At 42.1% G+C, this 27,748-nt stretch overlaps 1 protein-coding gene across 2 annotated transcripts; it reads right to left on the reverse strand.

Annotated features, from left to right (window-relative positions):
* Positions 1–32: 32 nt before the first annotated feature.
* LOC123997675 (glucocorticoid-induced transcript 1 protein-like) lies at positions 33–27,212 on the reverse strand. 2 transcript variants are annotated; one of them, XM_046302139.1, is made up of 9 exons: positions 27,059–27,212; positions 26,570–26,950; positions 23,300–23,448; positions 17,264–17,356; positions 13,009–13,116; positions 5,025–5,162; positions 4,343–4,532; positions 2,728–2,848; positions 33–2,459 (listed from the first exon to the last, which is right to left on the reverse strand). In XM_046302139.1, exons 2-9 carry the CDS (start codon positions 26,898–26,900, stop codon positions 2,048–2,050), a joined length of 1,542 nt encoding a protein of 513 aa, XP_046158095.1. In that variant the 5' UTR covers positions 26,901–26,950; positions 27,059–27,212; the 3' UTR covers positions 33–2,047. The 2 variants fall into 2 exon arrangements, with proteins under 2 accessions (XP_046158095.1, XP_046158094.1); XM_046302138.1 differs by having other exon boundaries at positions 13,009–13,119.
* Positions 27,213–27,748: the final 536 nt, after the last annotated feature.

Here is a 27,748-nt window from a genome sequence, read left to right on the forward strand (position 1 = left end):
GCTAGTGCTTTAAAAAAGAGACAAACGTCAACTAATTTTATTGCTTACTTTATTGTAAAAACACAAGGTCTACATATAAAACAAAATACACAGGCATGAAATATTAGTGCCAAACATGGTAAGCCTTGCTGAACTTTGAAAATAATGTTAGTATGATTCGAGCAGCGTTCATCTTTACTGACAAAATATACATCTAGGTTTGAGTGGATTGTGATGCATATATGTTGGTTTAGCCTGTTTTTACTTAACAATTTTTTAAATATTAATGCCAAGGGGTTTTAACGTAATGGACTGGATTTAAAATCGGGGGAGGTCCACGTTATAGCTCGATTTATATTTAAAGGCGACTTTCCCGAGGTACTTCCACGACAAGGATTTGAATCCAGCCCTTTGTACAGTTTCATGAAATATTTTACTCCATACTGAACGTCAAATCAACACTAAGATACTCAGTTTATTTTAACAGATCTGTGGAATTGAAAATATCTCATTAGCCTCTATGTTAATTCTGATTGACAGAATTAAGTGTCTGATTGCTTATCTATTTAGTTTTTAAAAAAAGTTACTTTCAGCTTTGCTATTTTTTGTTGTTGATGCTTAACTTTTTTTTAGGGCTAGATTCTATCAGATGGGCACTAGCCAACACCCACATTAGAGCTGTCAAATCCACAAGTGGCTCCCGGCGTTATACCTAAAGCGGACATTGCCATTGGCTGCATGGAGACGCATTGAGAGAAATCCCATGTAGCCTTGTTTACAAGTTCGAACACTGGATGGTGAGATGTAATCTAAACCTCGATTAGGCTGATAGAAATGCTCATTTTGTTTAGTGATTTTCAATTTGAGCATCATTATTTCTATATAGCCTACACTTTCTCTTTCTGAACTTCTATCGCGAGTGAGACGAGTACGGCTTCGTGACAATGATCACAGGAGCATTTGTTCACCGATTTGACAGCTCCAACGCAGTAACACCTGACGCCACCAAAACTCAAGACACCGCTGGTCAACACTTAACCCGATTGAATCTAGGCCTTATTTTGATCAATTTTATTGGTAAAATGTCGTAGCTTATATTTATCAATTTCATCACTAGGGAGATTGAACATGCTCTGAAAGGTAATACTGCTGATATCTTGGAGCTACAATATAATAACCTCTGGAATGTCTCTTTAAGCACTTAAAACTATCTTTACAGATTTCCAATGCACAAAGTTATTTCTATCGATGGCAATCCTTTAATATGTCGTGTTGAAAGATTAGAATCAGCACCTGTCTACAGACTATGGAATGTCTTAGGAGTAATGTCATGAATGAACCATAAAAGACAACGTCAAAGTTCATGCATGAGTCGTAGTACATTCCAAATGACCTGAGTTCATTGGTTATTCAGTGGACCTGAAACAAGGCTATGTGGGGACATTGTGCTTTGTAGCTGGCTGTGTGGTCACTTTCAGATCATCTTTAAACTGGATTGAGACCTGAAATAAGTGTAAACATTCAGGAGAAAGTGGACCATTGTATTGTAACTGTATGACATCCCAATAGGGTTTTTAAAATTAAACAGGCATGATATTTTATTTTATATTAAAAAGCTTATCCATGCTGTAATATTGGCTAGCAACACAGAACAGCTAAATAAGCTGGTTAGATAAACATTTTCAAAATTCAATAAAATATGTTTCTCTTGCCCATTGCTTAATTCCCTTATTTGTTTCTCAATTTCTTGAATTGATTTTTGATAAAGCTGATGATTGCTAAAGAACACAATACATGAAACAATCGAATCTACCCTCCAAATAGAAAACAAGTCTTTCTGGAGCATTTTGCCTGCCACACCTTTCAGAAGAGAAGGCTAGGTTAGTAAGGATAGGCCCTCCTTGCTGGCTAATGTTGCGTTAAAAGAGCCATACTCAGCTAGCTTGGTTCCAGATCGGTTGTGCTGTTTTGCTACCTCCTATGGTCATTGCGACCATAGGAGTTAGCAAGACAGCTCAAACTGATCTGGGACCAGGCTAATGCTCATAAGCTGGACTGTACCTGAGAACTAGCTGATAAGAAGGATGTGTGGAGTGGAGCAGGGATCTGTAGACAGGCCACCTGGGACCACTGCTGTGCTTGTCACTTCACCTGTGTCTGTGTTAGTGTCTGGGCTCAGACTGTCTGTGCTGTTCTCTGTGCTTGTGTTGGTGCCTATGCCTGTGTCTGAGCTACTGACCATGTCTGTGCCTATAGACGAGCTCCAGTTAGTGGAGGCTAGAGTAGTGAAACTAGCGGGTGTCATGGCGTCCTCGGGCCATGTGCTGCTTCTTGCATGGAGACCAGGGCTGGGCGATGTTGTGGTGAAGTGGGAGGAGCAGAGGAGTTTGACGGGACAGAAGGCGGAGCCCCTGGGGATGAAGTTCACCTTGTTTTTGTCTGGGCATGAAAAAAGAGGGAAGCCTCTGGAGACACCAGACCTGGGGAGGAAAAGTGAGGGAGAATGTCTTCATCTTTTTATCATCACATACCAAAGTGTGTATTTGAAACACCTACAGTGAGAGTCCTACAGATGTAGGATCTTAATTTGATCATTCCGTTGCAGGAGAACTAAATGAAGATCCTACATCTGTAGAGTAGCATAAGGACACTATCAGACCAATTTAAATAATAAACTAAAACATGTAACACTATGAAGTTGAGAAGCATTCGAATTAGAAACACCTCAACGTAGTGAAGAAGACTTACACAATCTCTTCAAACACTTTGACCCTCTCACACCCCTCCGGAGGCTCCCGTTTGAACATGTAGCTGTTGTTGGGTTTGGGAGAGGTGGCAAACTTGGGAAGGGGAGAGCCGCAGCCGCTGTCTGAAAACAGAATGAAACATGTAAGCAGGTCAGTGTGGTGATCTTAGGTCCCTATAAGGGAACATGTGTTAAAGATCTGTTGCCTGTAGAAGACAATGTGATTCACATAATACGGCACAGTATTAATATAGCGTGAGCCATTTATCATGAACCAAATCCTGATCACTAGGCTCCTGAGCAGAGTATGTGAGCGGAGCATGCCCAATTTGATTGGAGCGTGGAGCAAGATTCCCCAAAGGCTGGAGCACTGGCCTTCTCACCCGCTCCAATTTCACTCCAGTAACGCTCACTTCACGAGCTCAGGGCATGCCCACCCTGCATGCATTTATACTTGTATGCTGCTAATAACCCCATGCTTCAGCTACTGTCATGGAGTTCACTAAATATTTTCATAAAGAAACTGATAGAACACACAGGTGCTAAATCAAGGTGACTTACAAAGATGAGGACCAATAACAAGAGAAGGAGTGTAGTGCTGTTGTGTCCACAACTAAAGAATCAATGTGGAATCTGAAAAGACACTTAACCCAAAAGTGTGATGTGTACTTACTAAAAAGAAAGTGCATCATTGTAGAAAATATTTCTAAACTAAAAATCTGATATTTTAAACGTTTCGTTCATTTTTGTTCTATTATCTATACAATAGGCCATCATTGATTTTGGCCCAATCGGCCTTGCATATTCCCATGTTCAAGGAGCTTTGCATTTTGATTGGGTTATTTCGCCTAAAAACCCTTTAGGCCTACCTATAAAAATAAATTAAAAAACAACTCTGCATCTCTGCCCAGCTTGGCAAGAGTGGCCAAAAGGGTGTTTAGCATCCCCAGTGGCTCTGCAAGTGGAGAGGATATTCTCCGCTGCCGGCCAACTGGCTCTCCAGACACCATCGCATGAGTCTGAACCCACAGACTGGCCAAACTCGTGTTTCTAAAAATGAATTAACAAGTCATTTTTCCTTTAATTTGCATTTCATTTCGAAGTAAGTCACAGCCTAAATGCACAATTTATATAATGACTTAATACAACAAAATGTTGTTTAAATGCTGCGCGCTTTATGTCCCGACCAGACTATCGTGTCGAATTCGCAAATGCTTCACAACATACTTCTTTGTAGGTTATAGCCTTGAAATAATATAGCCTAAATAATTCATTTTTGTTCCTTCTTAGGCTCCTGACCTATTTAGAGTGTTTATATGCTGTTTAACATTCAAATCCATATGGTTTGGTTTCAAAACTTAAAAACCAATTGGCAGGTCCAGTTAATCACAAAAATAGATGGGTGTTGGTTAAATTGTGATTTTAATGAACGGCGCGTAGAACGGTTTTTAGTGGAGCGGTTGGAAAAGACATGGAGCAGTGAGCGGGATTTCCAACCGCTCCACTACGCTCACATACTCTGCTCCTGAGACATGCAATGGCTGGAGACTGTTGAAAGTGTGCCTTGAACTACAGTAATAGATCATGCAAGCCAGAAAATACATCTGAATGGAGTACCTTTGTCAAGCTCTTCTGCAGAGCAGGGGCTGCCTTCTGGGGAGTGGAGGGGGTCAGGGGTGAAGGGGCAGGCCCAGGGGCTGGAACCGCCACTAGAGGGGGCCTGGGTGTCCGTGTCACGTGTGTCACCGCCATTGCCGTAGCGATGAGGCTGAAAGGGGGCGCGGCGGCCATCCAACACGTCCAAAGCCTGAGAGGTCAGAGGTGGGGATGGAGGGACAGGATGAAGGGATGAGAGGAGTGCGAGAACCACAGCAGGGCACTATATAATTCACAGTTGTTATTGATTATCATACCTAAGTTAATTCAATGCATTCAGTTAATTTCAGTATTATCACACTGCGCGTAAACTCCAGTATGTGTGGACGTATTTGAATGAAACGCAGAAAAGCGAATACCAGAGCAGATGATAATGTATGATACTGTATGAAAATGTTCAGAGACCTTCTGCTTGTGCTGTAGGGTACAGCTGATTCTGAGCAGAGGAAGACTTGCTGCGCTGCAGGTCATAAATATGTGTGTGTGTGTGTGTGGGTGCGTGCGGGCACTCACACACACGCTTCAGGGAGACCCATTTCACTAACCTGTCAAGGTTTACTGCCCTACTTCACACACAATTTACAGCTCTACTCAACTCTCAGCAATTTAAATCTGTGTGTGTGTGTGAATACAGTGTGTCCACCTGTATTCCCTGCTTCCAGTCCTCTCTGATGAACACATTCTCCAGCTCGTGGTTGATGCCCTCCACACTGCTAGGCACTCTCGATATGAGGGACTTTGGCACAGGGATGTTCGACATGGCTGTGGAAACCACCTTATTCTGGAAAACATGGCAAACCAAGGGTTTAGTTATATTTTGTTAAGTGGTATAAATGTTTTGTAGCTTTTCTATGATCATTTTTTTTAAAGACATCTTGTCAATTGTATGCTCTCCCCAGTATTTTAGTGTATGGTATCGCTATAGAATGTGATTTATGTGAGGTTAAATTTTAAGTTAAATGACATTAAAGTGAGGTCAACAATAATATAGGCTAGATTGTGATCTACCACCGGTGAAAGTCATGCCATGTTAAAGTCAGTTTATGTTATTTTTCCCAGTGCTTTGTTTACAGTTGCTCAGTGTCTGTTAATGAATGAACCACAAACACAGAAAGTACTGGGAACTGAGAATGCCCAGACATGTCTCCGCCTCTTCCTCATCTACGTCTCTGGTCAGAATAGGGACTAGAGCTCTTTAAATAAAACACTTCATAAAACAAACACACACACACACACACACACACACAAATTTGTTGGTACCACTCCACAAAAAACGATGAATAAACAATTTTCTAATTGAAACTGACAAAAGTAATTGGTGTCCACCATTGTTTATTCCATATTTAATAGAAATCATACTTTGCTTCAGATTTTTTATTTCATCATAATATTGTAAATAATAAAACAAATAAATGGCATGGACAAAAATGGGACATTTAACCTAATACAACCTTTAGAGGCAGTCACTACAATCAAACGTTTTCTATAGCTCTCAATGAGACTTCTGCACCTGTTAACAGGTAGTTTGGCCCACTCTTCCTGAGCAAACTGCTCCAGCGGACTCAGGTTTGATGGGTGCCTTCTCCAGACTGCAAGTTTCAGCTCTTTCCACAGATGTTCGATAGGATTCAGATCAGGAATCATAGAAGGCCACTTCAGAATAGTCCAATGTTTTGTTCTTATCCATTCTTGGGTGCTTTTAGCTGTGTGTTTTGAGTCACAATCCTGTTGGGGGACCCATGACCTGTGACAGAGCTTCTTGACACTGGGCAGTACGTTTCGCTCCAGAATGCCTTGATAGTCTTGTGATGTCATTGTACCCTGCACAGATTCAAGGCACCCTGTGCCAGGCGCAGCAAAGGGGGCGGTGTTGCAATCTACTGCAAAGATAGCCTGCAGAGTTCTGTCCTACTATCCAGGTCTGTACCCAAACAATTTGAACTTCTACTTCTAAAAATCCACCTCTCTAAAAACAAGTCTCTCACCGTTGCCGCCTGCTATAGACCACCCTCTGCCCCCAGCTGTGCTCTGGACACCATATGTGAACTGATTGCCCCCCATCTATCTTCAGAGCTCGTGCTGCTAGGCGACCTAAACTGGAACATGCTTAACACCCCAGCCATCCTACAATCTAAACTTGATGCCCTCAATCTCACTCAAATTATCAATGAACCTACCAGGTACCCCCCCAAAGCCTTAAACACGGGCACCCTCATAGATATCATCCTAACCAACTTCCCCTCTAAATACACCTCTGCTGTCTTCAACCAAGATCTCAGCGATCACTGCCTCATTGCCTGCATCCGTAATGGGTCAGCGGTCAAACGACCTCCACTCATCACTGTAAAACGCTCCCTGAAACACTTCAGCGAGCAGGCCTTTCTAATCGACCTGGCCGGGGTATCCTGGAAGGATATTGATCTCATCCCATCTGTAGAGGATGCCTGGATATTTTTTTTTAAATGCCTTCCTAACAATCTTAAATAAACATGCCCCATTCAAGAAATTTAGAACCAGGAACAGATATAGCCCTTGGTTCTCCCCAGACCTGACTGCCCTTAACCAACACAAAAACATCCTATGGCGTTCTGCATTAGCATCGAACAGCCCCCGTGATATGCAGCTATTCAGGGAAGCTAGAAACCGTTATACACATGCAGTTAGAAAAGCCAAGGCTAGCTTTTTCAAGCAGAAATTTGCTTCCTGCAACACTAACTCAAAAACGTTCTGGGACACTGTAAAGTCCATGGAGAATAAGAACACCTCCTCCCAGCTGCCCACTGCACTGAAGATAGGAAACACTGTCACTACTGATAAATCCACCATAATTGAGAATTTCAATAAGCATTTTTCTACGGCTGGCCATGCTTTCCACCTGGCTACTCCTACCCCGGTCAACAGCACTGCACCCCCAACAGCAACTTGCCCAAGCCTTCCCCATTTCTCCTTCTCCCAAATCCATTCTGCTGATGTTCTGAAAGAGCTAAAAAATCTAGACCCCTACAAATCAGCCGGGCTAGACAATCTGGACCCTTTCTTTCTAAAATTATCTGCCGAAATTGTTGCCACCCCTATTTACTAGCCTGTTCAACCTCTCTTTCGTGTCGTCTGAGATTCCCAAAGATTGGAAAGCAGCTGCGGTCATCCCCCTCTTCAAAGGGGGGGACACTCTTGACCCAAACTGCTACAGACCTATATCTATCCTACCATGCCTTTCTAAGGTCTTCGAAAGCCAAGTCAACAAACAGATTACCGACCATTTCGAATCTAACCATACCTTCTCTGCTATGCAATCTGGTTTCAGAGCTGGTCATGGGTGCACCTCAGCCACGCTCAAGGTCCTAAACGATATCTTAACCGCCATCGATAAGAAACATTACTGTGCAGCCGTATTCATTGATCTGGCCAAGGCTTTCGATTCTGTCAACCACCACATCCTCATCGGCAGACTCGACAGCCTTGGTTTCTCAAATGATTGCCTCGCCTGGTTCACCAACTACTTCTCTGATAGAGTTCAGTGTGTCAAATCGGAGGGTCTGCTGTCCGGACCTCTGGCAGTCTCTATGGGGGTGCCACAGGGTTCAATTCTTGGACCGACTCTCTTCTCTGTATACATCAATGAGGTCGCTCTTGCTGCTGGTGAGTCCCTGATCCACCTCTACGCAGACGACACCATTCTGTACTTCCGGCCCTTCTTTGGACACTGTGTTAACAACCCTCCAGGCAAGCTTCAATGCCATACAACTCTCCTTCCGTGGCCTCCAATTGCTCTTAAATACAAGTAAAACTAAATCCATGCTCTTCAACCGATCGCTACCTGCACCTACCCGCCTGTCCAACATTACTACTCTGGACGGCTCTGACTTAGAATACGTGGACAACTACAAATACTTAGGTGTCTGGTTAGACTGTAAACTCTCCTTCCAGACCCATATCAAACATCTCCAATCCAAAGTTAAATCTAGAATTGGCTTCCTATTTCGCAACAAAGCATCCTTCACTCATGCTGCCAAACATACCCTTGTAAAACTGACCATCCTACCAATCCTCGACTTTGGCGATGTCATTTACAAAATAGCCTCCAATACCCTACTCAACAAATTGGATGCAGTCTATCACAGTGCAATCCGTTTTGTCACCAAAGCCCCATATACTACCCACCATTGCGACCTGTACGCTCTCGTTGGCTGGCCCTCACTTCATACTCGTCGCCAAACCCACTGGCTCCATGTCATCTACAAGACCCTGCTAGGTAAAGTCCCCCCTTATCTCAGCTCACTGGTCACCATAGCATCTCCCACCTGTAGCACACGCTCCAGCAGGTATATCTCTCTGGTCACCCCCAAAACCAATTCTTTCTTTGGCCGCCTCTCCTTCCAGTTCTCTGCTGCCAGTGACTGGAACGAACTGCAAAAATCTCTGAAACTGGAAACACTTATCTCCCTCACTAGCTTTAAGCACCAACTGTCAGAGCATTTTACAGATTACTGCACCTGTACATAGCCCACCTATAATTTAGCCCAAACAACTACCTCTTTCCCAACTGTATTTAATTTATTTATTTATTTTGCTCCTTTGCACCCCATTATTTTTATGTCTACTTTGCACATTCTTCCATTGCAAAACTACCATTCCAGTGTTTTACTTGCTATATTGTATTTACTTTGCCACCATGGCCTTTTTTGCCTTTACCTCCCTTCTCACCTCATTTGCTCACATTGTATATAGACTTGTTTATACTGTATTATTGACTGTATGTTTGTTTTACTCCATGTGTAACTCTGTGTCGTTGTATCTGTCGAACTGCTTTGCTTTATCTTGGCCAGGTCGCAATTGTAAATGAGAACTTGTTCTCAACTTGCCTACCTGGTTAAATAAAGGTGAAAAAAGCTAAGCAGCCCCAAAACATAAACAAGTCTCCTCCATGTTTTACTGTAGGTATGGTGTTCTTCTCTTTGAAAGCTTCATATTTTTGTCTGTGAACATAGAGCTGACGTGACTTGCCAAAAAGCTCCAGTTTTGACTCATCTGTCCAAAGGACATTCTCCCAGAAGGATTGACTTGTCACTATGCATTTTAGCAAATTCCAGTCTGGCTTTTATGTTTTTCTTTCAAAAGTGGAGTCCTCCTGGGTCTTCTTCCATGGAGCCCACTTTCGCTCAAAAAGTGACGGATGGTGCGATCAGAAACTGAAGTACCTTCACCTTAGAGCTCAGCTTGTATCTATTTGGCAGTTATCCTTGGTTATTTTTCTACCATTTGCACTCTCCTTGTGTTCAATCTGGGGTTGATTTTCCTCTTGCGGCCGCACCCAGGGAGGTTGGCTACAGTTCCATGGACCTTAAACTTCTTAATATTTGCAACTGTTGTCACAGGAACATCAAGCTGCTTGGAGATGGTCTTGTAGGTTTTACCTTTACCATGCTTGTCTATTTTCTTTCTGATCTCCTTTGCTTTCTCTTGTCCATGTTCAGTTTGGTGACCACAATGATACCAAACAGCACAAACTACTTTTCTCCATTTAAATAGGCAGGATGACTAATTACAAGATTGGAGACGTGTGTAACTAATAAAATAAACAAATTATTTGTAAATATCACTATAATCCAATTATTTATCTTTTCTAAGGGGTACCAACAAATGTGTCCAGGCCATCTTTGTAGCAAATAAATTCATTAACCTCTAGTGACACCCCATCCCGTGAACGGGACCGTTGTCATCATCTGACACTAATTAGCATAACGCAACGGACATAAATATTACTAGAAAATATTCCTATTCATGAAAATCACAAGTGAAATATATTGAGACACAGCTTAGCCTTTTGTTAATCACCCTGTCATCTCAGGTCTTCTAAATATGCTTTACAGCCAAAGCTAGACAAGCATTTGTATAAGTTTATCGATAGCCTAGCATAGCATTTTGTCCAGCTAGCAGCACGTAGCTTCAGATGTTTTCACTCACGAGACTCCCAGTTCCAAAAATATTATTTTTGTAGGCGAAATAGCTCCGTTTGTTCTTCACATTTGGCTGAGAAATCGCCCGGAAATTGGAGTCACGAAAACAGCGAAAAATATTCCAAATTAACTCCATAATATCGACAGAAACATGGCAAACGTTGTTTATAATCAAACCTCTAGGTGTTTTTCAAATATCTATTCGATAATATATCCATCGGGACTATTAGTTTTTCAGTAGGACCGATTGGAGTAATGGCTACCTCTGTATTTTACCTGAGAATCTCTCTGGGAGCATCAGGTGACCACTTGCGCAATGTAGCCGCCTACGGGTATTCTTCAACATAAATGCGTAAAACTACGTCACAGTAGAAGGTGCTGTAGACACCTTTGGGAATACGGAGAAAGAGGAATCTGGTTGATAGCCCATTCACTGCTCAATAGGGACACATTGGAACGCAGCGCTTTCAAAACACGAGGCACGATTGGATTTTTCTCAGGCTTTCGCCTGCAACATCAGTTCTGCAACATCAGACAATATTTTTACAGTTTTGGAAACTTTAGTGTTTTCTATCCTAAGCTGTCAATTATATGCATATTCTAGCATCTTGCCCTGACAAAATATCCCGTTTAATACGGGAACGTTTTTTTTTTCTCCAAAAATGAAAATACTGCCCCCTAGTCAAAGGTTAAAAATCCTACAATGTGATTTTCTGGATTTTTTTTCTCCTCATTTTGTCTGTCATAGTTGAAGTGTACCTGTGATGATAATTACAGGCATCTCTCATCTTTTTAAGTGGGAGAACTTGCACAATTGGTGGCTGACTAAATATTTTTTTGCCCCACTGTGTGTGTAATATATATATATATATATTACACACACAGTGGGGCAAAATATATATAGTTATATATATATATATATATATATATATACAGTGCCTTGCGAAAGTATTCGGCCCCCTTGAACTTTGCGACCTTTTGCCACATTTCAGGCTTCAAACAAAGATATAAAACTGTATTTTCTTTGTGAAGAAACAACAACAAGTGGGACACAATCATGAAGTGGAACGACATTTATTGGATATTTCAAACTTATTTAACAAATCAAAAACTGAAAAATTGGGCGTGCAGAATTATTCAGCCCCTTTACTTTCAGTGCAGCAAACTCTCTCCAGAAGTTCAGTGAGGATCTCTGAATGATCCAATGTTGACCTAAATGACTAATGATGATAAATACAATCCACCTGTGTGTAATCAAGTCTCCGTATAAATGTACCTGCACTGTGATAGTCTCAGAGGTCCGTTAAAAGCGCAGAGAGCATTATGAAGAACAAGGAACACACCAGGCAGGTCCGAGATACTGTTGTGAAGAAGTTCAAAGCCGGATTTGGATACAAAAAGATTTCCCAAGCTTTAAACATCCCAAGGAGCACTGTGCAAGTGATAATATTGAAATGGAAGGAGTATCAGACCACTGCAAATCTACCAAGACCTGGCCGTCCCTCTAAACTTTCAGCTCATACAAGGAGAAGACTGATCAGAGATGCATCCAAGAGGCCCATGATCACTCTGGATGAACTGCAGAGATCTACAGCTGAGGTGGGACACTCTGTCCATAGGGCAACAATCAGTCATATATTGCACAAATCTGGCCTTTATGGAAGAGTGGAAAGAAGAAAGCCATTTTTTAAAGATATCCATAAAAAGTGTCGTTTAAAGTTTGCCACAAGCCACCTGGGAGACACACCAAACATGTGGAAGAAGGTGCTCTGGTCAGATGAAACCAAAATCAAACTTTTTGGCAACAATGCAAAACGTTATGTTTGGCGTAAAAGCAACACAGCTCATCACCCTGAACACACCATCCCTGTCACTGTCAAACATGGTGGTGGCAGCATCATGGTTTGGGCCTGCTTTTCTTCAGCGGGGACAGGGAAGATGGTTAAAATTGATGGGAAGATGGATGGAGCCAAATACAGGACCATTCTGGAAGAAAACCTGATGGAGTCTACAAAAGACCTGAGACTGGGACGGAGATTTGTCTTCCAACAAGACAATGATCCAAAACATAAAGCAAAATCTACAATGGAATGGTTCAAAAATAAACATATCCAGGTGTTAGAATGGCAAAGTCAAAGTCCAGACCTGAATCCAATCGAGAATCTGTGGAAAGAACTGAAAACTGCTGTTCACAAATGCTCTCCATCCAACCTCACTGAGCTCGATTCTTCACAAAAAAATACAGTTTTATATCTTTATGTTTGAAGCCTGAAATGTGGCAAAAGGTCGCAAAATTCAAGGGGGCCGAATACTTTCGCAAGGCACTGTATATATAAATAAACACAAGAGATCTGACTACATTCATATGACATGAAACATGCCTGAACAATTGCTTGAATTGTGCTGCACAATTCTGCATTACAGCAAACCCACATTGTTGTTTTGGAAGGACATGTTGCCTGAAGCAGAAACAGCCTGGCACCCAGGCTACCAAAACCCTAGTCTATACATTTACAATCAAGTATTATCCATAATAAGAACTGTATTTATTTAAGGTTGTACATGGTACGGTGACACTGCCACTGTGGATATAGCATTGGGGTAGATACCATACCTTGCCCTGTTATCTGGGTGGCAGACACAGGGAGGCAGCAATAAGGTATAACTCACCTGGTGATGGCATGTGGTGCTGGTGTGTAGTCCCAGCGGTTGATCTCGGTCTTTGCTCTGGCGGCTGACCTGTTTACTGCGCTGGAGCTGCAGCCTGAGTTTAGCAATCTGCTGGAGAAAATGAAGGGTTCTCAATGGACATTCAAGGTAGCCTTGAATGTACTGCATGTGCTGTGTAGCCAACACTTCTATTGTTTCATGCCATACATGGCAGAGAGGTGGCTAAAGCACAAATAGACTGGACCACCAGGCTATATTTGAGGTATAATTCAATAGAATATGCCTTTAGAAAAGGTACAAAGCAATATGTAAGGGATAATCATAAGTGAAGTCAAAGGCTTATTATGTTTCTGTACTGGTTATATAATCATAACATAATCAGTTCTATAATGCAGACTAAGGCGAGGTCTTTTAATGCTGATCTTATAATCCTGGCTATACAGTACACAGAAAGAGTATGTCTACTCTATAGGATGCCCTTCCCTGCATGTCATCCATACAGGTTATTAATAGTACAGTACCATGTGATCCATACAGGTTATTATAGTACAGTATCATGTCATCCATGTAGGTTATTATAGAATAGTACCATTATATCCATGTAGGTTAATATAGAACAGTACCATTATATCCATGTAGGTTATTATAGTACAGTACCATGTCATCCATACAGGTTATTATAGTACAGTATCATGTCATCCATACAGGTTATTATAGAACAGTACCAAGTCATCCATACAGGTTATTATAGTACAGTATCATGTCATCCATACAGGTTATTATAGTACAGTATCATGTCATCCATACAGGTTATTATAGAACAGTACCATGTCATTCATACAGGTTATTATAGAACAGTACCATGTCATTCATAGAGGGTTTTATATAACAGTACAGTGTGGTTAGCCCGGATTGACTTGCTTTGAGAGTATATGATAGGAGTCAATTAGAGGTCAACCGATTAATCGGAATGGCCGATTAATTAGGGCCGATTTCAAGTTTTCATAAATGGAAATTGTTATTTTCGGACGCCGACTTTGCCAATTTTATTTTTTTGACAACTTTATTTAACGAGGCAAGTCAGTTAAGAACACATTCTTATTTTCAATGACAGCCTAGGAACGGTGGGTTAACTGCCTTGTTCAGGGGCAGAACGACAGATGTTTACCTTGTCAGCTCAGGGATTCAATCTTGCAACCTTACGGTTAACTACCAACGCTCTAACCACCTGCCTCACGAGGAGCCTGCCTGTTACGCGAATGCAGTAAGAAGCCACGGTAAGTTTCTAGCTAGCATTAAACTTATCTTGTAAAAAACAATCAGTCAATCATAATACCTAGTTATAACTATACATGGTTGATGATATTACTAGTTTATTTAGCATGTTCTGCATTGCATATAATCGATGTGGTGCACATTCGCGAAAAAGGCCTGTCGTTGCTCCAACGTGTACCTAACCATAAACATCAATGCCTTTCTTAAAATCAATACACAGAAGTATATATTTTTAAACCTGCATATTTAGCTAAAAGAAAGATTAGCAGGCAATATTAACCAGGTGAAATTGTGTCACTTCTCTTGCGTTCATTGCACGCAAGTCAGGGTATACGCAACAGTTTGGGCCGCCTGGCTCATTGGGAACTGATTTGCCAATGAAGGTAGTACAATGTAACAGCAATATTTAGACTTCGGGATGCCATCCGTTAGATAAAATACAGAACGGTTCCGTATTTCACTGAAAGAATAAACGTTTTGTTTTCGAAATGATAGTTTCCGGATTCGACCATCTTAATGACCTAAGGCTCGTATTTCTGTGTTATTATGTTATAATTAAGTCTATGATTTGATAGAGCAATCTGACTGAGCGATGGTAGGCACCAGCAGGCTCGTAAGCATTCATTCAAACAGCACTTCTGTGCGTTTTGCTAGTAGCTTTATGACTTCAAGCCTATCAACTCCCGAGATTAGGCTGGTGTAACCGATGTGAAATGGCTAGCTAGTTAGCGGGGTGCGCACTAATAGCGTTTCAAATGTCACTCGCTCTGAGACTTGGAGTTGTTGTTCCCCTTGCTCTGCATGGGTAACGCTGCTTCAAGGGTGGCTGTTGTCGATGTGTTCCTGGTTCGAGCCCAGGTAGCGGCAAGGAGAGGGAAGGAAGCTATACTGTTACACTGGCAATACTAAAGTGCCTATAAGAACATCCAATAGTCAAAGGTATATGAAATACAAATTTTAGAGAGAAAGTCCTATAATTCCTATAATAACTACAACCTAAAACTTCTTACCTGGGAATATTGAAAACTCATGTTAAAAGGAACCACCAGCTTTCATATGTTCTCATGTTCTGAGCAAGAAACTTAAACGTTAGCTTTCTTACATGGCACATATTGCACTTTTACTTTCTTCTCCAATACTTTGTTTTTGCATTATTTAAACCAAATTGATCATGTTTAATTATTTATTTGAGGCTAAATTGATTTTATTGATGTATTATATTTAGTTAAGTGTTCATTCAGTATTGTTGTAATTGTCATTATTACAAATAAATAAATAAAATCAGCCGATTAATCAGTATCAGCTTTTTTTGGTCCACCAATAATCAGTATCGGTGTTGAAAACCTCTAGAGTCAATAGTGACAAGGCAAACCATATGAGGATTCTGAAGATGAGAAAGAACAGGGTAGTGTAAAGTTTAGTGTATTAAAGGGCTGCACCTCACAATAATTATATTATCACGATACTTAGGTGAGCGATACGATATGTCTGCTGCAGACGGATAAGAGAAAGACATGACAAAATTAGTTTTGGAGGTAAAAGTGCTCAAAACATGTTGGCTCACCATTTAAAACAAAGAAAAAGATGAAGAACTAGCTATAGGATGATAAATACCAGAGGTTTGGGGCAGGTACACCTGACTAGCGCTAGCTAACGCTATATCTTGTCTTTTTTTAAAATCAATACTTCGAGTCAACAGTACCGATATAAAATCCCCAAAAACAATGTTGCGATACTCTACTGCCTTGAAACTCAACTCTGGACCTTGAAATCGAGTTCCAATGTGTTTTTTGTTCCCCTATAATCAGGGACTGATTTAGACCTGGGACATCAGATGGGTGCAATTCGTTATCAGGAAGAACAGAAAATCCGGACCTTGTAGGATAAGATTTTAAATACACCTTCTTACTGTATAGTACCACTCACTGTTGGGTGGGAGGATTTGGCCTTTGGCTACATATGACTGGGTCAGCTAAAATAATACATTTCATTGACAATATGTAAGACCATATGTCAAATCCAAATGTACCTATTGCTACTTTTATATGCTACAATGGGTGACTTCGATTATTAGTATCTTTAGAAACATGTACTATATGTTGCAATATGTTACTACATGTACATACAATACAATAGCATATCATCAATCATGTCAAGAACAAAAATAAACATCTCAACATAGTGAGAGAACATTCCATCCATTTAGTGTTTATCGCTCATCTGACAGGCATATCCTATGTAAGTCAGTCCACTTCAAAAGCCTCAATACAACTGTTTTGCTGTGTTGCTCTTGAGCAAAAGTCAGCAGACTGTAACATGCTTATATATGGGTTGTTTGCAAGAGGACTAGGCCTTTATGGAGTTAGATAAGGTTCATCCTTGTCACTAGAGTATCAACAAGGCCAAGCTGAGAGGGAAATGATATGGCTGTTACACCCTGCAGACAAGTTCAGTGCCTGCTCACCCTCTCAAAACAACCAGGCCCAACGAGATGCGACGGACTAGACTACAGAGGGAAAGGAAGGTTAAATAAAGACTGTGGTCTGGAAGCGCTAGAGAACTAATAGCTCAATGTGGTCTCCAACTAGCCACTAACTCAGCCAGGCTACACGCACGGAAACCGACCTTCAGGAGAGTAATATTTAACTGAACCTCGTATCCTGACAAATAAAACACATTTCAAGTAATGGCTGAACCTCAAAGCCCCGACAAAAACTTGTTGGAAGTTTAGTTGACTATGCACATACAGCGCAGATCCAATAATGTCAACAATACAACTCTCGCTGGATGTTGTGACAGACCAGCTATTCTGGTCTAACACTCAACTCCTCAGAGAGTTATGGTGTTGACATTGGTTACAGTATTGGATTACAAATAATAGGATAGCGCTCCATACAGTTGTTTTGACTAGGGACATAGGTCATGCAGAGAGTGTGTAGGCTAGGCTATATATGCTAGGAAGGTTGAGTGTGGCACCTACCTCTTTCAGATGGTCTGCACTACCCCAGGAGGCTGACCGCTGGTGTGGGCTTCCCTGCTCCCCTCCAGCCTCCTCTATCCACAGACCAGATGTCTGAATCACACACACACACACACACACACACACACACACACACACACACACACACACACACACACACACACACACACACACACACACACACACACACACACACACACACACACATATATAAATAGGCATACTCTAAGCAGTGGATAAACAAATACATCCACATCAGTCCCCATCATTTGTATGGAATTCAGGAAGACAGAGACAAGAGAGGTGGGTGACAGCAATCATCACCCCTGTGCCTTCGCCAGAGATGCACACATCTGGAAACAATCAAACGAGTCAAAAAATTGTATTTGCGGGATAAAGATTGCTGCATCTCACCAGAAGCACAAAACAGTAATAACATGTGTGATAGCTACTACTTAAAATTGTATCCTTACCGTTTTAATGACAATCCACATTAGGACAGACTGCCAAAGGCTACTTTGTGGTTGGTGACTGACATACTACATACTCGCTGGTAAGTCTGTGGGAAATGGCTGCTCCTTCTCCACTACAGCAGATACAGAAAAGTGCTCTAGTGTCTACAAGAATGCAACCTTTACATAAATAATGAAATAGTTAACTTATGTAAAACATATGCAAAAGAAAAGAGACAGGATGTTTCAAAAGCATGTATGCAACCATGATGCACATCCCCTTGATTATGCACATCAACAGTGACATTGGTCCTCCAAGGAGTCGTGGTCAGTACAGTAAAGTGAAGCATCTTAAATGTCAGTGTCCTCGTACTGCCTTACGTTTGACCCTTGTCGAAAAAACAAAACATCCTCTATAACGCACAACGTGACACAAAAGAGCCACTTTATGATATGTAATATGAAGAACACTAGTGAAGCATTATGGCTACTGGCACATTGCTCTTCAGAAAGGACAAACGGTTTAAACGGGTGCTTGTGCTCCAATAAAGAGGCCACTATGCTGGATGGCAGATGTGTTTTTTGTACATGACTATGGTATTGCTGTGGTGTTTGATGCTAGAGCCAAACATTGAGGCATGAATGAATATTGAAAGGAATGTTTCCAATGCTAAGTGCTAACTGCAAAAAGTTCTATTGAGATGTTAAGTAATATGGGTATTGAAACATTTTAGCCTAGTTCTCCGGTTCTATTAAAGCCTGCCCTTCAGCAAATAGTTAAAAGGGTACAATAACATAGCAATGCTTACGCCATAGGCTACTTATCTCCATCATCATTGTAATAACAAGTGAAATGTTTATTTTTTTATAACAAATTAAGTGTCTGCAACAGTGTAAAGGCGCCGACAGAGTTGGTCGCCTCACTTCACGTTCTTAGGAAACTATGCAGGATTTTGTTTTTTTAACTGATTAATTCTTACACTGTTTCCCCAGGAAATCTTAAGTCTTATTACATACAGCCAGGAAGAACTATTGACCATAAGAGCAACGTCAACTTCCCAACATTACAACCAGAAATACAACTTTCCTGAAGTGGATCCTCTGTTTGGACCACCACCCAGGACAATGGATTGGATCTCAGTAGACGACCCAAAACAACAGCGCAACAGAAGGGGCAGATGGAGCGGTCTTCTGGTCAGGCTCTGTAGAAGGGCACGTCGCTCACCGCTCCCAAGTATACTACTCGCCAATGTTCTGTCTCTTGTCAACAAGGTAGACGAAATTCGAGCAAGGGTTGCCTTCCAGAGAGACATCAGAGATTGTAACATTCTCTGTTTCACGGAAACATGGCTCACTCGGGATACGTTATCAGAGTCGGTACAACCACCTGTTTCTTTCATGCACCGTGCCGACAGAAACAAACATCTCTCTGGTAAGAAGAATGGCGGGGGGGTGTATGCCTTATGATCACACCTTGACTCGTTAATCATAACAACATACAGGAACTCAAGTCCGTTTGTTCACCTGACCTAGAATTCCTTACGATCAAATTCCAACAGCATTATCTACCAAGAGGTTTCTCTTCGATTATAATCACAGCCGTGTATAACCCCCCCCCCCAACAGAAAAGTTATTTCAGGGCTGTCGAGGTTAATTGAACTCCATGTAAACCACATATCCTGAGGTTGCATTTATTGTAGCTGGGGATTTTAACAAAGCTAATATGAAAACAAATTTTAGCAGCATATGGAATGCGCGACCCGGGCTGGCAACATTCTGGATCATTGCTACTCTAACTTCTGCGACACATACAAAGCCCTCCCTCGCCCTCCTTTTGGCAGATCTGACGATGAATCCATTTTGTTGATCCCAGCTTATAGACAGAAACTAAACTAAACTAGGTCTGTTCAACGCTGGTCTGACCAATCTGATTCCACGCTTCAAAATTGCTTCGATCACATGGACTGGGATATGTTCCGGATAGCCTCAGCAAGTTTATTAGCAAGTGCATCGGTGATGTTGTACCCACGGTGACTATTAAAACCTTCCCCAACCAGAAACCGTGGATTGATGGCAGCATTCACGCAAAACTGAAGGGGCAAACCACTGCTTTTAAACATGGCAAAGCGACTGGAAACATGACCGAATACAAACAGTGTAGCTATTCCCTCTGCAAGGCAATCAAACAAGCTAAGCATCAGTATAGAGACAAAGTAGAGTCGCAATTCAACGGCTCAGACACGAGACGTATGTGACAGGGTCTACAGTCAATCACGGATTATAAAGAGAAAACCAGTCCCGTCGCAGACACCGACGTCTTGCTGCCAGACAAACTAAACAACTTCTTTGCTCACTTTGAGGACAATACAGTGCCACTGACACGGCACGCTACCAAAACCTGCGGGCTCACCTTCACTGCAGCCAGCGTGAGTAAAACATTTAAACGTGTTAATCCTCACAAGGCTGCCGGCCCAGACGGGTATTGCTAGCCGCGTCCTCAGAGCATGCGCAGACCAGCTGGCTGGTGTGTTTACGGACATATTCAATCCATCCCTATCCCAGTCTGCTGTTCCCACATGCTTCAAGAGAGCCACCATTGTTCCTGTTACCAAGTAAGCTAAGGTAACTGAGCTAAACGACTATCGCCCCGTAGCACTCACTTCAGTCATCATGAAGTGCTTTGAGAGACTAGTCAAGGACCATATCACCTCCACCCTACCTGACACCCTAGACCCACTCCAATTTGCTGCCCATGAACAAAGCAGTTAACCCACTGTTCCTAGGCCGTCATTTAAAATAGGAATGTGTTCTTACTTGCCTAGTTAAATACATGTCCCCCAAAAAAATGTAACACCACAGTACCCTCCAATCTCGTCATTAAGCTTGAGACCCTGGGTCTCGACCAAGCCCTGTGCAACTGGGTCCTGGACTTTCTGATGTGCTGCCCCCAGGTGGTGAGGGTAGGAAACAACATCTCCATCCCGCTGATCCTCAACACTGGGGACCCACAAGGGTGCATTCTCAGCCCTCTCCTGTACTCCCTGTTCACCCATGACCGCGTGGCCATGCACGCCTCCAACTCAATCATCAAGTTTGCAGACGACACTACAGTGGTAGGCCTGGTTACCAACAACGACAAGATGGCCTACAGGGAAGAGGTGAGGGCCCTCAGGGTGTGGTGTCAGGTAAATATCGGCAACAAAACAAAGGAGATGATCGTGGACTTGAGGAAACAGCAGAGGGAGCAGCCCCCTATCCACATCGACGGCACAGTAGTGGAGAAGGTGGAAAGTTATACGTTCCTCGGCGTACACATCACGGACAAACTGAAAACGGTCCACCCACACAGACAGCGTGGTGGAGAAGACACAACAGCGCCTCTTCAACCTCAGGAGGCTGAGGAAATTTGGCTTGTCACCAAAAACACTCACAAAGGACACCTACACCACCCGATGTCACAGGAAGGCCAAAAAGATCATCAAGGACAACAACCACCCGAGCTACTGCCTGTTCACCCCGCTGTCATCCAGAAGGCGAGGTCAGTACAGGTGCATCAAAGCTGAGACTGAAAAACAGCTTCTATCTCAAGGCCTTCAGACATCACTAACATTGAGTGGCTGCTGCCAACATACTGACTCAAATCTCAAGCCACTTTAATAATTAAAAATGGGATGTAATAAATGTATCACTAGTCGCTTTAAACAATGCCACTTTATATAATGTTTACATACCCTACATTACTCTATACCATCTACTGCATCTTGCACAAGCATTTCACTACACTCGCATTAACATCTGCTAAACATGTGTATGTGACCAATAACACTTGATTTGATTTGTTCACAGAGCTCCCAGCTATGTTTATCTCAAGGCTCTTTCATCGACTTAGTTTTTTCACTTCCTGGCCTGCCTTGTGCGTTTTGTGGGGTTGTGTGCCAGGTGTCGTGCCAGATAATATTCTGGTAATTTACTTTCACAGTCTACAGCCCATGTTAAATCATTCTCACCCCACTTAAAATCCTGTTTGATTTCCCAGCAAGGATACTGAATGTCAATAGATTTACAATGGCATTCAAGTTGGTCTGTTTAGTTTACATGCTGAGGCAAGAATATAGAATGCCACTGCTATCATTTGGTCTGATTTGAGTTGATGAGGGCATTACGTTCTGGTTCTGTGACCTTCTTGGTCTTCTCATCTACAGCAATCTTACAGTATACACGTCTAAAACATGAGGAACATTTTAGAGAATAGATAAATATCTTTGACTAAATGCTTATTATGGATTTAAGCTGCTTGAAGAACGTGGAAAGAGTTGTAATGCATAACTGCTCACTTTAGACAACTCAAGTAAAACATGCCGAGTTGATTGTCATCGATAATAGACCGTCCACATCCTGTCTGTGTAACACAATTCTAAAAACTAAGATTAAGTCAGTCTTTAGTCTGGTGTGTGCGCGTGTGTATGTGTGCGCAAACACACACCAGACTAAATCATTGCACTCGTTTGTCTGTCTGTCTGTCTGTCTGTCTGTCTGTCTGTCTGTCTGTCTGTCTGTCTGTCTGTCTGTCTGTCTGTCTGTCTGTCTGTCTGTCTGTCTGTCTGTCTGTCTGTCTGTCTGTCTGTCTGTCTGTCTGTCTGTCTGTCTGTCTGTCTGTCTGTGTGCCCATGTATGTGTGCCTGTGTGCGTGTGTCTGTCTGTCTGTTTAATCTTCATACAGACATTCTCTGTGTTCTGTAACCACAGGGTCTAGGGCAGACAGATCTATCCCGGAACAGTGATTAGCATATGTATGGCCCTCCGCTCCTCACTCCCACACAAAGGCAGACGAGCCAGCCACGAGGGCCAGGTGGTAAGCAGTGGGATTCCTCTCCTAACCCCAACCATCGCCTGAGGGACAGGTGCAAACAACTTCACCTCCACAGAGAGCTGCATTACAGCTCTGAAAAGAGCACGTCTCTAGATTGTGTGCTACAACAAAGACTTTTTGTCCCAGTTTTTTTTGCTGATGCAGTGTTACAGGCGATTTGAGGTATTGGGAGATCTTGTTAACAGGAAGTAGCTAGTCTTTGACTGTACTTGGGGAGTTTGGGCTTTTCCTAATCAAAGTGGTTTAAGTGAAGCAGTCCACACCATCATTAGGGGAACGTTGATTCTATACGTAGCTACTTGAACCTGGAGGACCACTCCCATTCCGAAGACTAAACAAAGAGCCCCAAGGTGAATGAAGGGTTAAAGGGAAGAAGCCATGTAAATGAGGCTGGGCGGCGCTCATTCAGCCACATGAAAGGATTCTATTAGGACGGACAGCGCGGCCATGGTCAATGGCCCTGCAATCATCATACATATTCAATATGGGTTCATAACCACAAATCTGCCCATTCTCAAACTGCATTGAACTCTCAATCACGTTGACCAGAATAGTGAGTGCTGGCGTGTGGGCTGCTACCCAGGAAAATTGTAGTCAAAATAAACCCAGTATGTGTTTTTCTGAATATAAATTTGATTTAGAAAAAATATGCTTTTAAAGAAATGATTATGATGACCCATAAAAGCTAATGATACACCTTTGGCCTACAGTTACCTGTGTGGCTTTGTCTTTCATGCAGGAAGGGTAGGGTCCGTGGGAGTCACGAGGCCACTGGCCTGCGAGGTACGGCCCCATAATGGCGTCCAGGGAAGATGTCCGCCGGATAGCACTGGAGCTACGCACCTGCAGTTTGGACCTCTCTCCTACATGAGCGAGGGGAGAGCAAGGGTCAGGATAGGACACACCCACACTGTCATACTGAACAATTGGCCCGGAACGTCTTGTTGTTTTCCATAAACATCTCTATTGCTAACCTTATTGACTATAATTGCTCTACCGTGATATATACTACGCCTAACTAATCTGGCTGTGTTGAAGCTCAGTCTGATGTCATGGGAGCTGCCTTCTCTCAGCCAAAGTAGTTAAACACACACCACCCACATAAGAACTCATAAACAACCACACCATAATTAACATCAATATGGCCTGCATTCACTCAACATTCCTCCTGCACCAACTTACAGTAAAGACCCAAACACAGAAATGCCCTGTTTTTCTAAAGAAGGGAGACATGAAGGAGGAAATGAATGAAATAGGCTAGTAAGCTGTATTATGCTTTGCGATTGTTGAAAGTCAATGAGAGCTCCTTGTTTTCCATATCAAAGAGCTCCTGAGGGGTCAAGCAGGTGACCAGGGTGGGTACACATTCTTCATTCAATCTGTTCCTTGTCTAAGTGCATATGCAGTGTTCCTTTTCGATACCACTACACACCACCTAGGCTCTAAAGCCTAGATGATCAGCCAAGTCTGAGCATATCAACCAAAATATGTTGGCTAAGTAAGTAAACCCAATAACCTAGGCTAAACTATCTGAGGAAAGGGGAGTGGATTTCCATCAATATTGTTCTAGCCAAAGTTCTCCAAACACAGCATGCAAATTTTGCCCAAGTGATTTTCCACTGTCTCTCCACTTTGCTAAATTTAGGCTCTCAAGAGCAAAATAAAGTCAGATCCTTTCCTGGCTTTTAGTATGCATATGGTCCCTCTCCCTATTTTCTAATCAACCTTTTCAAAAATGGTGAACTTTCTACCAAAGTTGACCGATTTTGGGCAGGGTTCTAGGTTTAACAACAAGCTTGTTTTCCAATTTACTCTTACTCTGCAGTTTGGGGACATGTGACAATGAGGCAGACCATTTCAGCACAGCTGGCACTTTGAGAGGGAGGGGGAGTTTCTTTGTTGAGACCATTGGGAAGGCCTGGTGTGGGGATGATGTTATAGTGTGAACCTAAAGATCATGTGGTGGAATGTCACCCTCTTCCATGGCCTTCACCCTGGCCTGTAGTTCTTGCGACCCTTCCCCCACCACCTAGCTCAGATGAATGATGCGAATGAACACACTGACTGACTGAAAGGAAGATGTCCACTAGTTAACTTCTCCAATGTTCCAATCACAAAGCTGCATGGCTGACAAGGACACAATGTATTGTCCACTTCAATGTTTAACCTTAATTTGTCAGATGCCTCAAAGGATAAAACCACAAATTCACTGCAAATTCCCTTCAGTGTGTTTGCTGCAAATAACTTACAATTCTGAGGAAACGGTCAAATAAAAATAACTCAAAATTTCCGTTTGACAATGAAAGATGAACAATACATCTACACTACCATTCAAAAGTTGTGGGTCACTTAGAAATGTCCTTGTTTTTGAAAGAAAAGCTCATTTTTTTGTCCATTAAAATAACATCAAATTGATCAGAAATACAGTGTAGACATTGTCAATGTTGTAAATGACTATTGTACCTGGAAAACGGATGATTTTGAATGGAATATCTACATAGGTGAACAGAGGCCCATTATCAGCAATCATCACTCCTGTTTTCCAATGGCACGTTGGGTTAGCCTTTTAAAATGATAAACTTGGATAAGCTAACTGATCATTAGAAAACACTTTTGCAATTATGTTAGCACAGCTGAAAACTGTTGTTCTGATTAAAGAAGCAAGAAAACTGACCTTCTTTAGACTAGTTGAGTATCTGGAGCATCAGCATTTGTGGGGTCGATTACAGGCTCAAAATGTCCAGAAACAAATAACTTTCTTCTGAAACTCATCAGTCTATTCTTGTTCTGAGAAATGAAGGCTATTCCATGTGAGAAATTGACAATAAACTGAAGATCTTGTACAACGCTGTGTACTACTCCCTTCACAGAACAGCGCAAACTGGCTCTAACCAGAATAGAAAGAGGAGTGGGAGGCCCCGGTGCACAACTGAGCAAGAGGACAAGTACATTATAGTGTCTAGTTTGAGAAACAGATGCTTCACAAGTCCTCAAGTGGCAGCTTCATTAAATAGTACCCACAAAACACCAGTCTCAACGTCAACAGTGAAGAGGTGACTCCAGGATGCTGGCCTTCTAGGCAGAGTTGCAAAGAAAAAGCCATATCTCAGACTGGCCAATAAAATATTAAAATGGGCAAAAGAACACAGACACTGGAGAGAGGAACTCTGCCTAGAAGGCCAGCATCCCAGCATCCCATGGCAACATCAATATTTGGCAGGAGAGCCTGTCTCAGAAACAGGATTTAGAGTGGTCTAGTCTTCCATCTCCCCTTCAGTCCACCCTTCATCTCCTTATCACCTGAAAGGAACAACGGCTCAGGCTGAACCAATAGACATGAAATGTCACACCACTCACTTCCATAACATAGGGCTCACAATATGTTCCCAATGTGTACAATACAGTAGTTGAAAGGGAGTAGGTCATACACCTGTAACCTGACTGTTTGTTCAACAATGATTCTCAGGGTCTACAGCCCCTTTACAACCCTTAAGCATGTCTTGCTGCCAATGATCTCCTCCCCCTTTCTGTCAATATTCCAGAAGCAGCAGGCATGTAAGAGGAGAGGACACTATAAGCTTCCTTATTAGTAATGTACTGTAGTAGAAGGCCTTCTTCCCCCTTTTTTGTAACTCTGGTGCCATATATTCAATCAAAACCCAATATGCTAGTGAGTTTGTTTCCAAATTATTGATTATATGAATCCTAAATCAGAAAAAAAGCCGAATCATGTGTTTGACTTACCTTAGAAACCTAGGGCTCTTTTCCATGTCAAGGTGACTGAATAGGGCCCAGTCAGTCTCATTAATCCATCAATATTTTTTTTAAATGAGGCTATAAAATGCATAGCAAACACTGTATTAAAGGAATACAAAAGGCCTGCAATCTCTTGACCATCACCAAGAGCAAGCAAAATGGTGCATTTATCCAGAATACATCTACATTGTAGCATGTGGTAGCTGGAAAATATAAAAAATATTTTACCTCTACAAACGGGTGAGTTTGGACTCCGGTCAGGTGAGTGCGAGACCCTATTTTCAGGAGACAGTCTCGGTCTCGTGGCGCCAGTGCAATTTACTCCAAGATTCAGTGTCGCACTTGGGGGAGATGACCCGCGGCTATTTGTCGGTCCATTGTTGCCTCCAACAGAGAGAGGCAAAGAGCGTGTCGGGCTGCTCTGGCCCCCGCGTAGGAGCTGGTAGGGCACGGTAGCACGGATGGGGTGCAAACGGCAGCTGTTGGATAAACTGGGGGACCCTGCATTGCTACGTCTGACTGTGGACTGTTGTTGAAGCGAGTTGGTGGGAACTGACATTCTGCTGCTTCGTATCACTTTCAGGAAAAAAATCGCCAAGATATCCGCTTCTGGAAAACAGAGGATAAACTTCCTTTAATTTTAGCTCGTATGCTGCTCGAGCTCATTTTGCAGCAATCTCGCATCTTGAAAAGGCGAATTCTACTGCAATAACTTACCTGAAGAACACTAGAACAAGTCTTCTTTGTGCATGTTTTGTCGATAACTTTAAATATATGTTGTTTTACAAACTTAATTTATACAGTTAGCTAAACATATTCCTAATCTTTGGCGCTTCCCTACCGTCCCCATGTCCACTGTAAATGACAGTTGTATCCGCAAGACTACTGGTTGATAAACCTGGGCGGGCTGCACTCTTTAATTCTGATCATGTGGTTGGATAGCTAAATTATACAGTAACATTACTCATTGGACCAATGATGTCTATCGACTGTACTTTCAGCCAATAACGTCATCGATGTATTAAGGATTGGACCAATTTTTCTCAAAACCTTAGTTTAAAAAATGTATGTTACAATTTGTGTTATTACCTGTACAATTAAATACATAATGTGTAATGTAATGACTAATTCATATGGACGAAATGTTGGACAAACCTGACTCAGGGACAAAGACACGATTTGATGAAATGTGATCCTCAGTTTTTTAACAAAATTTGCATAGTCCCTATATGGATATGTTTTATGAGGACTTGTGAGTTTACCCCCTAGATATTTACTGGAGAGTCATTGTGCATTTTATTTCCTCTATACAATTGTAAATATGAGAAGAAAAAAAAACAGTAACAGTGCATACATGATAGAGCATACATTTCCACCAAAGATTGAAGCAATTAGTTACTATGATTC

Source organism: Oncorhynchus gorbuscha, linkage group LG15 (assembly GCF_021184085.1).
Source record: "Oncorhynchus gorbuscha isolate QuinsamMale2020 ecotype Even-year linkage group LG15, OgorEven_v1.0, whole genome shotgun sequence".
Lineage (NCBI taxonomy): Eukaryota > Metazoa > Chordata > Actinopteri > Salmoniformes > Salmonidae > Oncorhynchus > Oncorhynchus gorbuscha.